The 15,988-nt window shown below is 49.0% G+C and overlaps 1 protein-coding gene across 1 annotated transcript in view; it reads left to right on the plus strand.

The window, feature by feature from the left end:
* The first annotated feature begins 2,980 nt into the window (after positions 1-2,980).
* Positions 2,981-15,988, plus strand: part of CCDC60 (coiled-coil domain containing 60) — a 21,308-nt gene continuing 8,300 nt past the window's right edge. Inside the window, exons 1-5 of the mRNA XM_006770340.1 lie at positions 2,981-3,102; positions 7,463-7,574; positions 10,823-11,054; positions 11,565-11,649; positions 14,771-14,842. Of these exons, the coding sequence (XP_006770403.1) occupies positions 2,981-3,102; positions 7,463-7,574; positions 10,823-11,054; positions 11,565-11,649; positions 14,771-14,842 (623 nt within the window). The remainder of the gene's footprint in view (positions 3,103-7,462; positions 7,575-10,822; positions 11,055-11,564; positions 11,650-14,770; positions 14,843-15,988) is intronic.

Below are 15,988 nucleotides of genomic sequence, written 5' to 3' on the forward strand. Positions count from 1 at the left end.
TTTAGGAGTTTTCTTTCCTGTGTGTTCTGGGAGATCCAAACAGAGGTAGGTTGGAGCCCCAGGGCATACAGCTGTGGGAGACGACTGTGTGCATCTCCCCCAGCTCCACATTTGGTGACATCACACTGGGAGCTTAAGATCAATCAGACCTGGTGGGAGGACTCACACCACAGCCATTGGCCAGCTAGACAGGCACCCCACCGGATGCACAGCAGGCTCTGCTCTCTGCTTCTCTTCTTGGCGGAACAACCGGTTGCTATGATGCACACTTACCACCAGGGAGCAGATGCTCAATGCAGGAACTTCCTGTCACACTGGGAGCTTAAGATCAATCAGGCCTGGTGGGAGTACTCACACCATGGCCACTGGCCAGCTAGACGGGCATACCACCAGATGCACAGCAGGCTCTGCTCTCCACTTCTCTTCTTGGACCATGTCTCCCCAACAATATTTTATTATTTGCTCTTCTTTCTTTTCCTCCTCTTCCCTACCTGTTACTCTTTCCTTTCCCTTTGCCCTTGTATTTCTCATTTCTCTCAAGTCTTTGTATGTATGTATGTATGTGTGTGTGTGTATATATATATATATATATGAAAAATAAAATGAGAGTATATACATAATATGTGTGTTTTCCTGCTTTGGAATTGTTATGGATTATTCTTTTACTCAATGGACAGTGTATTTAAGGTCCTACAATTTGGTTACATAATGCTTATGTGACCTTCATTCAAACATCCCCTGAGGGCTCCCGGACTGCAAGAGGGTGTCATAGTGACCAGTCATTCCCAGTCATTCTGATGTAAGGGTCAATTTGCATATTACCCTTTTATTATACAGGATGGCTATTTCTCCACTTAGACCCAAGGGAATTGCTGTTCTGGTCCCTGGAGCAGCTGGGTTTGTTCAGGCACAAGCTCCAGCACATATTGTCAAGCCCAAGAAAAGTATTGGGTGTGTCCCCACTAGTAGGATGGGCTCATGCAAAAGCCTAGAGCCCACTGCTGCAGGACCGCTCTGCACACAGGCAGGACAAAGGACAGGCAGGCATGGAAAGCACTGGTTCTTTAAGGAGAATCATGCTCCCTGCAAGAATGGAGCAAAAAAGGAATCCCGACTTGGGGAACTGGATGTGCTGTGTGAAATCCAAGGCTGAGTTAAATAAAATAATGCCCCCTAGTGGGAACGCCACACTCCCACCCGAATAAGCTTAAACCAATCAAAGGAGATAAGGGCGGTCCTCCCTGTCTTCTTGGCCCCAATTCTGCATTGGCCCCAGTCTTCTCTTGCAAAATTCTGAAGTCAATTCACCCCTTCCCCCTGAGGATATTTACCACCCATCTCCCCACCCCATCCTCAGGTCCCCACCCCACCCCACACCCTCCTCACCTCTTGCACCAAAGCCCAGATAAACTAACCTCAGGTGCAACAAGAAACACAAGCCATGCATCCACTGATAGACCAGTGACTCCAATGGACTCCCTGTTCTCAGTTGGGATCAATTTAAACCTGTCGTTTCCTTCGATGTAGTGGTTTATACCACCACCCCCTTTTTAAGCAGCAGAAATCCTTTTTTAAAAGAAATGGAAACCCCAAGAATGTAAAGCAAATTTTTCAAAATGGAGCTTTTAATGAAACGGAGGCTTGGGGGTCTGGGAGACCGGGGCCTCCTCCCACTCCCACCAAGGCATCCTAGTTATTTCCAAAATATCTTTGTGCCTCCTGAAAATCACAGCCTTGAAACAATTCCCACAATATTTTCTTTAAACAAAACTGCTAAAGTAATAAATATAATTTATTCCTATTAAACTTTCCCCCAAAAATCAGCAGTATATAAAATATGAAAGCCTTCATCCCGCCCCCCAATCCTCAATTCATTTTCCTCCTTAGAAGAAATTCCTTCTGAAGATCTGAGGTGAGTCCTTCTAATGTCTTCCCCTTATAAATACATACAGAAATGCATTTTTACAGAAATGGGATCATATTACACATTGCTTTCTACGTGCCTCCCCCACCCGCCTTTTACAACATCTTTGGACATCTTTTCATGATGGTATCTACAAAGTTTTCACATTTTTAAAAATATATATTTTTATTGATTTCAGAGAGGAAGGCAGAGGAAGAGAGAGATAGAAACTTCATTGATGAGAGAGAATCATTAATCGCTTCCTCCTGCACGCCCCCTACTGGGGATCGAGTCCACAACCTGGGCCTGTGCCCTGACCTGGAATCAAACCGTGACCTCCTTATCATAGGTCAACGCTCAACCATTGAGCCACACCAGCCGGGCCCAAGTTTTCACATTTTTAAAGACTTTCCACATTCCTTTAAGTGGATACTTGTATTGTATGGTACAAATGGGCCATAATTTAGATGTCCATTTCTCTATTGATGGCTCTCAAATTTTTGTGTTACAAATAGGGCTGCACGGAGCGTCCTCGTGCACACACTTTAAACCCTGTTGGCGATATTTCTGTTGGCTAGATTCTGAGAAATCGAATTTCCAGGTCAAAGCAACATCTAATTTTTTCACAGTTGACTGCTTAGATTCTGAGAAAAGGGCCCTCGGCCAATGGACTTCTAATAGCATTTCATCTCCCCAAGCCAGCTTCCAGCGGCAATGTGTTTCCTCTGACAGCTGAGCGCCCGTTCTCCCAAACTGAGGTGAAAAGATCATGCAGAATCGGGGCCAAGAAAACAGAAAGAACCGTCTTTATCTCCTTTGATTGGCTTTGGGAATGTGCCCAGACTGTGACCAAAAGAGCTGTTACCTGTGGTCACATTGCGAGGCCATGCAGGTTCTACTGTGACTCCTCGGGGCAGAACCTCAGCCACGCCTGGCAGCAGAGATTCCCAAAGGCAGTCAGGGTACTTGTGGGGTTTGTGTTTTCTAGCGATCGACTTGCTCCTGGTGGTGGTTTCATTTCGGGGTCAGTGTCTGCAGGTAAAGGGATAATAACCGGTTCTCCCAGCGGGAGCAGCCATGACTTACAGTCAGGCTGTGTCCGTGTCTGCGGTGGAAATAGTCCTGCTGCGCTGCGTCCAGGCTGAGCAGCATGGTGTCACTGAACTTGCAGCTGGGAAGAGGCGCACACTGCAGCGCTGGTGAGCCGCTGTGGGCCAGCTCCAGCACAGCGCTTCCTGACACTGATTTTTTTTAATTTAGCAAATCAGGGGAGGGGGGTGGGGAGAGGGGTTAAGTTCCCTGGAAAGTGCCAGAAAGTACCTTTTTACTTGGCAAGAAAGGCGAAGGGCAACTTTCTTCTCTTTAACCCGGCAGAAACGTGTATACTCGTTTTCACAAAATGTTCTTTTTCAGTCGTCGACGAGTATACTAAGAAAATATGGTAAAAAAATATGGTTTATAGGAAGACGAGTTACAAACTGTTTTCATAACCAGCATCAAAAATACTATATAGAACCAAAATAAAAAAATTAGTCTGAAAAAGAAACGTTTTTAACAAAAAAATTATTGGGGAAGGGGTTAACACTTAATCCCTACCTGTGATGTTCCACCCTTATGTCATAATGAGAATGTCCCCAAATCTTCGACTGCACGTTTTAAAGCCGAGATGGATCGGAGGGATGAAGATCAGGACGTTGGCATCGGACAGACCTGGATGAGCCCAGGCCCTGCCTTGTAATGTGACCTTGGGCAAGTCACTTAGCAGGCCTGGGCCTCTGTTTCTTCACCTACCGAATGGGTTCCTGACCGAGAAGAGTTGTGAGGATTGAGAGAACATGCATAGAGCATTCAGTCCGAGGTCTGGGAGCACAATGCATGCTCCCTGTAGGACGGCTGCTCAAGATTAAAATCCCTGTTTGAAGAGCAGTTCGCTCTGTGAGACTTAAGGCTAGAAAAGAAATCAAACTTCAAGTGTTTTCCAGGCTGTCACTCTTACAAAAAGGCAGTGTAGCCTGTTCTGAACAACACACACAACAGCAATTACTACACTGAAGTGGTTTTCCGCTGCGAGGTGCCCCCACCCCTGAAAAGCCTCATTTCCCTCAAACCTGCTGTTTTCAGGCGCCGCTGGGAGAAGAGACAACATCCCTGCTCTCCAGGCTCTGTTCCAGGGGAGGTGGGAGGGGCCACAGACAAACATGTAATAGTCAAGATACTTTGGGATTTTAAGGGTCATGAAGAAGCCGAGAGGGTGATGTGATAGTGACGAAGAGGTGGGGTGCAGAAGACTCACTCAAGAGGTGACATCTGAGTGAACTCTCTGCCCTCCTCTCTGCACGGCTCTAATCACATTCCTCCAGTCCTTTACCCAAGTGGCATCTCTAAGGAGTGGGGGGCAGGGCAGGGTGACCAGCATGCACCCCTCACTCAGGAGGCAGGACAGGGCGACCTGCGTGGTGATCCCAAGAGCTTTGACCTCTGTCCTCTTCCTGGTGCAAAATCAGCGGTGACCTCCACTCTCCATCTGGGTCACAGACACACGACGCCTCCTAAACCAGACGACAGGCTTCCCACTCAGAGAAGAAGGTGAAACTTGGTTCAGAAGAGAGTGAAGTATCTGAGAGAAATGACTCTGATTGCCACAGTGGACAGACATCTTCAAGTGAACGTTAGGAACAAAATGTGCTGGAAAGAGATGGGAGAGTGCTGGGTGCCCTTGTCCCTGGATTCCCAGCAAACAGAATCTCCCACAAAGTGTCAGCAGGTGGAAATTATGGTCCGGAAATCACAGCCATCTCTGCCCCAGTGGATCTGCCTTGGTATCTCGTCCCCCACCCCACAGCCCCTCCTCCACGCCACAGTAAGATCTCTGTTGAAAAAGGGATATTGCTCTGAATAGCTTAACTGTACTCAGTTCTCTGTACAAGGAACTTCACCGAGTTCTTAGCAAGCCTCATTCCATTGCACCTTCACCACATGGCTAATACCACCCCATTTTACAGATGAGGAAACTGAGGCTCAGAGAGGCTCAATAACTTACACACACACACACACACACACACATCTAGGAAGCAGTGGGGGCAGCCAGTCTGCCTGACTCTTAAACCACTTTCTGGTTCTGGCACTCAGAGAGACTTGCCTGAGGTCACAGACAGTAAGTCAGGGGCATCAATTAGGTAAACAGGGTTACGCTGCCATAATGAACAACCCCAAAATCTCGGTGGCATCACACAACACAAGTTTATTCCTTGCTCACCCTGCATGTCATCGACATGGGGCTCTCTGCTCATCAGAGTCGCTCAAAGGCCCAGGCTGGTAGGAGCTCCATCTCAATGCAAGCTTCCGCCATCCACCCGGCAGGAAAAGGGGCTCCGCCTCGAGGCCCGGCACCCTAAGTGCACATGTCGCTTTCTCTCATGCATGCTTGAGCAAAGCAAGCCACGGTGCGACACCTGACTTCTAGGAGCCTGAAAACCTGGGACTGTTTGGTGAACTACATAACGATCAACCCACCCAGCTACCGCAAGGGGCACCAATGGCTTTGCCCTTTCCCGAAAGGTGGGTAGTCAGCCCACGGTGGACGACAAAGCTCCGACGGTTTATTTCTTTTCCTCCCCCTATTAATCTTCCCTTTTGATTTATTTGCTTCTGAACATGAAACAGAGAGGCTGCTTCTGTCGAACCAGGCCCTTTCTTCATCAGTGGCTTTGCAGGAGCAGGCACCGGGCTTTAAGATCGCTGGGAAGCTTGCTGTTAGCTCATTTAGCCCGCTGCCTGAAGATGCATTAGATTTTGAGTCGTCTTGGAAGTCGGTGTTAACAGAAAACCTCCATCTTCCCCAATCGGCCCGAATATTTAAAATTTTAAAAGCTTGGCTTGGACCGGATTTAATTTTAAAGGGGGAAGGGGTTGCTTTTGAACTTCAAGAAGGCTAGAGGCCCAGTGGGGGGGCTGTGTTAGCAAAGGGAACAGGCAAAACGCCCTGTGGAAAGAAACGCTCCAAGGAGGAAGCTCCGCTTCCAGTTGGTGAGCCTGAAATCAGATTTCAGAAGTGCCACCAGTTTAAATACTGTTTACAGGACTGAGGCATTGCTGCTCCTTTCTCTGGCTGGATTTTAAATATTCCCTAATTTGATTACTCGGGGGAGAGGCAAGCAGAACCAACGTTAAATGAGCTTTACTGTTAATTATTCAGAGGGTTTTTTATTGTGTAATCAAACGTAAGGTCTTACAAAAAGCTTGAGGCACAGCCCCACCCCGCTCCCCAGCTGACTTCCACCTTGGTGTCTGGGCACATTTCATGCACCGTAGCCATGAGCTGGCAGGTGCCCAGCAAGGTTCTGCCAGTGAGGAGTGCACACCCATCCCCCCCCTTTAGGCTGGTAAAGGCCTCTGGTCCTCTCCCCATGCCATGAGAAGCCAGTCTTAAGTAAGGTTGGTCTTGATCACCTTTTGCCTCCAATATCTGAGCATCTCCTCCCACCACTGGCCTCTGCAGCCCCTGATAACTCTAGACCCCTGTCAGTGCCTCTCCCCGTCAAACTGGTCTAACCATCTCATTCCTTCAAGGCCCTCGTCTACTCCAGGTGACAGCCAGCCAAATGATTAAAAGGATCCCAGCCATCTAAAATTCTTTCTGCAGAGAAAAGAGGAATAGAGAAAGAGATGGGTGGGTGAATGGATGGATGAATGGATGGATGGATGGAATGGACTGGATGGAATGGACTAGATGGACCGGATGGATGGATTGGAGGGATGGATGGATTGGATGAATGGGATGGATCAGATGGACTAGATGGATGGATTGGAGAGATGGGTGGGTGAATGGGTTGATGGATGGATGGGATGGATGGATGGGATGGATGGGATGGATGGATGGATAGATGGATGGTTATTTAATGCATGAGCGCACATTACTGTGAAAACTCCACCAAATGTAGCCAGATTTGTAAATATTACCAGTATTCTCATTTTTTCAAAGCTTTCTACCTATATTCTCGGTAACTGAATGGACTGGATGGAATGGACTAGATGGACTGGATGGATGGATTAAAGGGATGGATGGATTGGATGAATGGGATGGATTTGATGGATTGGGTGGATGGACAGAGTAAGCAGTAGTCTCCCTAATCTTGATTTTCACTCGCAAGACCAGTTATGGAGAACTGTCCCTCCCACTTCTTCACAAATACAGGATGGAGGGGGGTGGGGGGAATCACTGAGACCAACCACCATTCATATTCTGTTTACTGCATTTCTCAAAAGGACTCGTAATAAACCGAGACTCGCCCTAGCTGGTTTGGCTCAGTGAATAGAGCATCAGCCTGTGGACTGAAGGGCCCCGGGTTCGATTCCAGTCAAGGGCATGTACCTTGGTTGCAGGCAACATCCCAGTAGGGGGTGTGCAGGAGGCAGCTGATCGATGCTTTTCTCTCATCGATGTTTCTAACTCTTTATCCCTCTCCCTTCCTCTCTGTAAAAAATCAATAAAATATATTTTTAAAAAATAAAATAAATAAAAAAATAAACCGAGACTCTCGAACTGGAAAACTCACTAAGCTGTTTCTGTTTCTCACTTAGGGACCCAGGTGGAAGCAAGAGCACAATAAAGAAAGTCATTAAGGACAAGTCCATGGTACAGCGGTGGGAGCACTTCCTCACGGCACCCAAGGTAACAGACGACGCGTGCGACTCTGCCATCTGGTGACCGACCCCTCCTTGTGCTGGAGGCATTCTCTCCAGTCTTCTCTCTCACTGGGTTCTTCTCTTCCAGCTGGTTCTCTGAGTGAGGGAAGGTCAGAACCACATTCAGTGGTTCTCAACCTTCTGGAATACAGTTCCTTCATGTTGTGACCCAACCATAAAATTATTTTCGTTGGTACTTCATAACTGTAATGTTGCTACTGTTATGAATCGTAATGTAAATATCTGATATGCAGGATGGTCTTAGGCGACCCCCGTGAAAGGGTTGTTCGACTGCCAAAAGGGTCGCGACCCACAGGTTGAGAACTGCTGCCTAGATAGTCATCTGGAGATTAGAGGAGAAATGACATTTGGCTGGACACCATATCACAGAGAAGGGGAGGGGTGGCCATGGCGCTGCTCAATAGGATGTCACCAGAAGGAAATGGACTCACTCAATAATAGTCAGCTCTCTCTCTCTCTCTCTCTCTCTCTCTCTCTCTCTCTCTCTCTATCTATCTCTATCTCTAACACACACACACAGAAAATAAGTGAATGATTCAACAGACAGGGTTTTCTATAAACCAGAACATGTGTTTATTAAGAGAATATCAAGAGGTCTATTCTTTTCACCAAAAACAATTAACCCCAAAATCTCCCAAACTCATCCACTCAACAAAGCACCAAAATAATAATAATGACAGATGATATTAGGTATGTAAAAGTCGTTGAGAGAGCATACAACTAGAGAGTTTGCTGAACCTTTCCTTTCACCTGCAAAATGGGTATGATGCTCATCCCTGTCTACTTCCCATTAGTAAAGGGTCCCAGCAAGCAATACACACACTCACCTTGAAAATGTTCAAGTGCCACCCTAACCGGTTTGACTCAGTGGATAGAGCGTCGGCCTGTGGACTCAACTTGAGCCCACAACTTGAATCCCAGGTTCGATTCCGGTCAGGGGCACATGCCAGGTTGTGGGCTCAATCCCCAGTGCGGGGCATGCAGGAGGCAGCCCATCAATGGTTCTCTCTCATTATTGATGTTTCTATCTCTCTCTCCCTCTCCCTTCCTCTCTGAAATCAATAAAAAATATTTTTTTAAAAAAATGTTCAAGTGCCAAGCATTATTGTGGCTATACAACTTTTAGAAGCCACTTTTTAGCATCATTGCAATGGACCAGGTTCTGTGCTAAGGAAGCTAGTCTGTCCTCGTAATAATCCCATGAGGCACTATTCTGATCCAGATGGAAGAGGAGAAAATAGGGGCTCAGAGAGGTTAAGTGACTTGCATGAGGTCACACAGCTGGGTAACGGCAGAGCCAGGAGTTAATCCTAGCCTGTTTATTAAGCACTGTTTATGAAACGCTGAGTCTCGGAATGCATATTCTCCACGGTATCCTGATTATAATTGGCCCTCATAAAGAGTCTCGACATTTCTTGCTCTTTCATCAGGGTGTTCATAGCTCTGAGAAGTCAGAATGCTGGTTTTTATCACAGAAAGTTGCTATGGAGATGGCGTGTGCATCTGTCTCCAGAGTTGCACAGAAAAAGCAGCAGGAGCCACAAACCTTTAACAAAAACCCTTCGGGAACATGCACAAGGGAAATCGGAGGAGGAGAGAATGAATCACCGCACGTGAACTCTCACAAAATTGAATTCCCCGGGGGCAAGTCTGTGGGTCAAGCTCTGGGCCACAACGTGGTCCACTCTGGGGGTGGGGGAGTGCCAAACTGGGAATCAGGAGACCGCGCTCCGCCCCCGGGACTCAGTTCGCTGTGTGGCAGTGGACACGTCCTTTCTTCTCTCCTGACCTCGGTTTCTCCACCCGTCTGATGAGCACTGAAAGAGAGGCTCCAGTCAGCCCACACAGCCAGAGGTGCTCTTCCCTCTGTGTAGAGCTTATGGTGCGAGGGCAGCGAGCATGAGAGCCTGGCAAGCTAAGTAAACAAACAGGGCTGAGGAAAGCACAGCTCGGGGGAGGTCTGTGGCCAACAGGATCCTCCAGCCCAGCTACAGGAAGAGCCTCTGCTCAGCATTAGCTCATTTTGCCACGTGAGGATGGAAGCCGGGGGCTTCTCATTTTTAAGAGAGACCAACAGCCTCCGTTTTTTTATAAAAATCTCCCCAATTTGTAAAATCTTGGGCAGCTAAACGTGTTTCCCCATGAGCCATCAGTGTGGAACCCCTACTTCTCGGGAAGTATAAGGAATCCCTGCAGTTCCTACTGAGGTGTGACACAGCAGCTGGTTAGCACAGCTCTTTTTAAAAATATATATATTTTTAATTGCTTTTTTTTACAGAGAGGAAGGGAGAGGGATAGAGAGTTAGAAACATCAATGAGAGCGAAACATCGATTCAGCTGCCTCCTGCACACCCCCTACTGGGGATGTGCCCACAACCAAGGTACATGCCCTTGACTGGAATCGAACCTGGGACCCTTGAGTCCGCAGGCCGACGCTCTATCCACTGAGCCAAACCGGTCAGGGCTAACACAGCTCTTGAGTGGAATACAAACAACAGAGAGGAAGCATTGGGGTTAAAGTCAATTCAGAGAGAGTCAGCTCAATAAAGGGCAAGGGAGATACTGAGCCTGCCTGTCACATTCCCCGACTCTCAATTAATCAGGAGTGTCAGCCCTTCACTTTGGATTTCCTGATTGGGATTATTAATTGAATTTTAATTAATGGCAACTCAGAAGCACAAAATGAAATCCTACCCAAGGAAGATATGAAAAGCTCTTCTCAGATCATCCCAGTCCCTCCTCTTTGTTTCACAGATGAGGAAACTGAGGCAAGGCCGAGTGACTTGCTCAAGGTCCCCCTGAAGTCCCCTGGCTCTGAGTCCAGTGCTCACTGCAGGACCCCAGGCTGCCCCCAGGACACAACCTGTCTAGTCTTCAAAAATGACGTTGATCTAAAAACACCTGGTTTCTAGAGTCGGGAACTCTCCTTGTGCCAGGGGAAACAGCAAGAGGCGTTATCCTTGAGCTTGGACATCCTCTCTCCTATGGTGGCAGGGAGCAGAGGAGCTTTCTGTCAGGCCAGCCAGCTCTTGGCCAATGTCAAGACAAAGAGGGCACTGTGTCACACGCCTACTTTATCCAAGGAGGGAACATGCCCTGAGCGGGAATCCAGCCATGACCTCCTGGTTCATGGGTCAACGCTCAACCGCTGAGTCGCACGGGTCAAGCCTTCCTTCCTTTCTGAAATCCCTCTCTCTTCCCTCTTTCCTTCAGATCAAGAAATTCAAAACTCCTACACAGCGCGTCACGAGCCGCAAGCCGAGCCGGCGGGGCTCCATACTCAGCCTGTCCCGGGCCAGTGCAGGGTCCTCCCCGCTGAGCAGCATGATCTCCGTGAACCCCGGCTCGGATGAGCCCCCGAGCGTGACCGTCCAGGCAGCAGGCAACAAGGACATCGAGGACACGGAATCGTCCTCCACCAGGCCCGACGAGGACCTCCACATCAGTAAGTCCTGCCCGCGAGCTGACCGGTCCGCCCGGACGCTTTGCCTGGAAGCCAGATGTCAGGAGCCCCTCCTGCTCCCCTTCTGACCCGACTCGATGAAGAGAGACACAGGGGCTCCCTGGTCCTGTTCTGTCCCCTGGAACCCTCCACTTTACCCCCGTGGGGATCAGAAATACACCCTCCAACCTGGGCCACGCTGAGCTATTTCTCCTGGGGAGACAGCCGGTGGGCATCAACGTCTCTGTTTACAATGTTAACAATACATTTCCTTTAGCCCAGTTTCTACAGAACATCATCCTTTAAACCTGTAGCCAGAAAGTCGTGTCTAAAGCTCCACACCTCACTTAGCTCCCAGACGCTGTGCGCCACCTCTTCTGGACCCGCTCCAATCCCTCTGCGGCTCCCCAGCCCGGAGAAGCAGAGGCGGTATCAGGCTGGGGGTGGGCCCCGTCCGGCACAGTCCGGTCTCAAGGGAGCCCTCCACACAGTGAGCGCTCATGTTCCCGTCAGATCTGCAGAAGCTCCTGGAGATGGTTCGGGAGGAGGCCCGGAGGACGATCATGATGGATTCCGAGGTGCAAAAAACAGCACCCAGGTATGTTCTCGCGACCCCTGGGCACAGAGAGTAAGAACGGTAACATTCCCAGTTCCTGAGCGTTTTCTCTGCGACAGCACAGAGCACTGTGCTTTTCCCATGGGTATCATCTCCCCGCGTTCTGACATGCACCCTACGAGGCAGGTACTAGTACCTTCATTTTACAAATAAGGATATGCGGCTCAGAGAGGTGAAGGAACGTGCTGGAGGTCACCCAGCGAATGAACGTAAGACCACAACTTGAATCCAGAGCTTTCTGATTCCAGAAACCATTCTCTATAAGGTTATTCGTTCATTCTGTTAGCGAATATTTAAGAAAGTGTATGGGCTGTGTGCTAATTACAGAGGGTGGGGTTCTGGCAGGAAAGCTCAGACCTGTGAGAGTAAATAATACGGGTATCTGGTCTTGTCTGGAATGGTGATCAGGGAAGGTGCCTCCAAGAATAAACATTAAGCTGAGGTTTTTGAATGCAGCATGAAAAGGAGCTAGCAGGCAGAGTTGGGGAGTGGCAAGGGAGAGCACTTTAGGCAACACATACACATATGCAAACCTGGTCAAGGGACCATGCACCTTCAAAGAACTGAAATGCAGCAAAAATGGATGGGAAGAGGCATGAGTCTACCGGGGACCCTGGAGGCCACCTCACCGAGTCTCGTGTCTATCCCAGGAGTCACAGGAATCCTTGAAGTTTCAAGCCGGCGACCAGTGGCACTGGTTCAGAGGGTCAGACTTGAACCTGAAGCGTCTTCCTTCCGGTGGGAAGCATTGTCCACAGAGCTTCTGGCCTCTGAAAGCCTCGGAGAGCACACGGGCTAGAGCTGGAGTTCCCTTCCCGGGTGTAGGTCCCTCCCAATACGCAAATTACTTGCTGAAAGTAAACGAGGCACCAGAAGAGGTTCATCATCGCCTTCAGCCCACTGAGATGCTGGCTATGACTTATTGGTTATTGTTGTCACCGTAATTACAGTTCACCCAGCACCTTCACCTCTGCTTGCAGTGATGAATTTCTCAGCTGCTGCCTCAATTCGCATCAGGGCTTAGAGGCAGCATTGGCCCCCCAGGCCTTGCCTTCCTGATTCCTCAGCATTAAAGAGACAACAATGATGGCCGTCAGCTCTACAAGGCCCCTCCTCCCTTTGTAAGAACTCCTCGGTGAACACTGGCTTGGAGTCGGTGCAAACCCTGAAGCTCTGGAACAAGTCCCTCAGCCTTTCTCCAAACCTCCGTTTCCTCCTCTAATCAAATGAGATCGGGCAGCAACAAAGCATTGGCCTTGGGACCAAACAGACGAAGGTTCATCTCCATCTCCATCCTCATCATTTCACTGCCGTGTGATGTTGAGCAAGTTGTGTCACCGCTCTGAGCCTGATTCCCATTCCGTAAAATGAGGCTCAGTGACAACCTATCCCAAAGGGTTGCAGTAAGAACTCAGTGATACCAGCCTGGTAAAGTATTATGATGATTGTTATGGACGTAATGTCTACTCCAATGAGTCATTTCTATGCATTTCATGAGATATAATGCATTTCACATATTAGCATGTGCCTGGCATATCACAAGCGTGCAACAGGTGGCAGCGATGCTCGTGCTGGTGGTGATGGCCATGACCTTTAGTTCACACACATGGTGTCCCACAGTCCTCGCTGCGCCTTGACGAGACGCACTTATTAACCATTTCCACCGCTCCGTCTCACAGTCATAGAAGAGTGGTGGTGAGTGACTTGCATAAGGTCGCCAAAGACAAAACCAGGCAAGAATCCGGTCCGCACGACACTCATCACGTGGCCTCTGTGTCCGCTTTGATGATAAAATAACCGTGGCTGCAGGGCAAGAACCCGCTGAAATATCCCGTCCTCCTCCTTCCTCCAGAGGAAAATCTCCCCATCTCTCCCGGGGCCGCAGGCAGTGAGGGCTTCTCCTCACCCTAGAATCAGGATTCTCTCCTCACCTTAGACATCAAATTGGCTCCCATCAAGGCTGACATGGAATCCAGGGGCTCCAACCTAGCCAGGCCCCAGCCTCAAGGCCGGAGCACCCTCTGTCATCTGTCTTTAGTCCATCTGGGCCGTTATCACAGAATGCCATGCACTGAGTGGTTCATAAACAACAGACATTTCTATCTCACAGTCTGGAGGCTGGAAAGCCAAGATCGAGGTGCGGGCAGATCTGGTGTCCGGTAAGGGCCCTCTGCCTCACCGACCGCTGTCCTCTCACTGTGGCCTCACATGGCAGAGGGACAAGCTAGCTCCCTAGGTCTCTTATGAAGGACACTATCCCATTCATGAGGGCCCCACCCTCATGATCTCATGGCTTCCCACAGGCCCTGCCTCCTAACCATCACCTTGGGGGGTAGGATTTCATTGTATGCATTGGGAGGCGAGAAGAATCAAACATTCAGATCATAACATCATCTAGGAAGATGGCCCTTTCTTAAATTCCTCTAGCTGTGTTTTCCACAGGTCCCCAAAGATCAGAATCAGCTGGGATGTTTGTGGAAAATGCAAATTTCTGGTCTTCACCCCAGATCCACTGGATCAGAATCTCCAGAGGAAACCGTATTTTTTAAAAATATGTTTTTATTGATTTCAGGGAGAGGTAGCGAGAGACAGAAACATCAATGATGAGAGAGAATCATTGATCAGCTGCCTCCTGCACTCCCCACAGTGAGGATCGAGCCCACAATCCAGGCATGTGCCCTGACCAGGAATCGAACCATGATCTTCTGGTTCATAGGTCAACACTCAACCAGGGAGGCATGCTGGCTGGGTGGAAACCATGTCTTTTAATAAGCACTTCCGGTGGCATTACCTCACAGTATGCTGACAAACTCTCAGGTTTCAAATGTGCTCCCTGCACATACGTATCAAAAGTGAGGGTGTGTGTGTCCGTGTGTGCATGTGTGTGGTTTTAAGTGCAGCTTCCGGGGTAGGGCCCCACTCCAGGCCTAATATATGCAAATCCCCGGGAGCATGGCCCAGGGATCCGTATTCTCGGCAGTCTCTCCAGGTGACTCCTGTGCCCGGGAGTCTAAGGAGCCTAAGGAGTCTAAGGCGGGCATGGTCTGTCCTCAGGAGCACCATAGGTCTGGTGCCTCATTAAGAGATTCTTCTTGCTTTGCAGTGTCTCGTCAATGCTGAAACAAACCAAGAGCGATTCCGCCTATAAAGAGATGCAGATCACCCTCAAATCCAGGTAGGAAGGCCTGGGGCCCACAGCAGGTGGGTCAGGAGGCACCCCTCCATGACAGGGGCGGTTGTACAGCGGCTCCTCACCAGACCATGGAATGGAGGGCAGGGAGGGTCAGCTCTTTTCTCCTTCACTAGAAATAATCCCCTTCACTCCCTGGCCCGGGTTGAGTACCCAGGCATTTCTCCCCAACAGCCGCATGCTAAGTAGCCACAGGGTTCACAGACTCTAGTACAGAGGGGTGGAGTAGGGAGGATGTTACAGAGCTAGTCCTTCCCTCTTAACCGGGTGAGTTATAATGGCAGAGGGGAGATCTGCCCCATCTCATTCATTCATCTCAAGAATATTCACTGAACCCACTCTGGGCCAGGAACTGTGCCAGGTTTGGGGGGTATTCCGCAGCAAATAAGACAACTGCAGTCTGCCCTCGTGGATCTCATGGTCTGGACCAGCCGTGGGCAAACTACGGCCCATTTTAAATGAATAAAACTAAAAAAAAAAAAAAAAAGACCGTACCCTTTTATGTAATGATGTTTACTTTGAATTTATATTAGTTCACACAAACACTCCATCCATGCTTTTGTTCCGGCCTCCAGTCCAGTTTAAGAACCCATTGTGGCCCTCGAGTCAAAAAGTTTGCCCACCCCTGGTCTGGACTGTGGTCGCCACTTTTCTGTGCCATAAGCAGTCGGAGGAAGCCTATGGACCCTTCCAGATGCAAGCGATAAATCACCAAGGTTTACAAAGAAATCTATACTGAGACCGGAGGTGGACTCATCTGGGATGAGTAAATCTGTGAGCGTCTTCGGCAAACGCACCATGTAACAAGGCTAAGTGGCCGTTCTAGGAATGACCGTAATTTTGGATTAGTGTCGAGAGTAAACGATTTTTCAAAACAGCCTCCACAATGGCCATATGATGTGCAAATGCCTGTGATTTCCATTCCTGCGCACGGCTAGTTAAAATAAAGGTGTGACTTTTTTTCCATCCGCATTTATGGACTCCAGTTTACAAAGAAATCTACAGAGACCGGAGGTGGACTATGGTATTACAGCCGCATCCGGGATGTAGTAAATCTGTGAGCGTCTTCGGCAAACACACCATGTAACAAGGCTAAGCGGCCGTTCTAGGAATGACCGTAATTTTGGATTA

The sequence above is a fragment of the Myotis davidii genome, unplaced genomic scaffold (assembly GCF_000327345.1).
Source record: "Myotis davidii unplaced genomic scaffold, ASM32734v1 scaffold803, whole genome shotgun sequence".
Lineage (NCBI taxonomy): Eukaryota > Metazoa > Chordata > Mammalia > Chiroptera > Vespertilionidae > Myotis > Myotis davidii.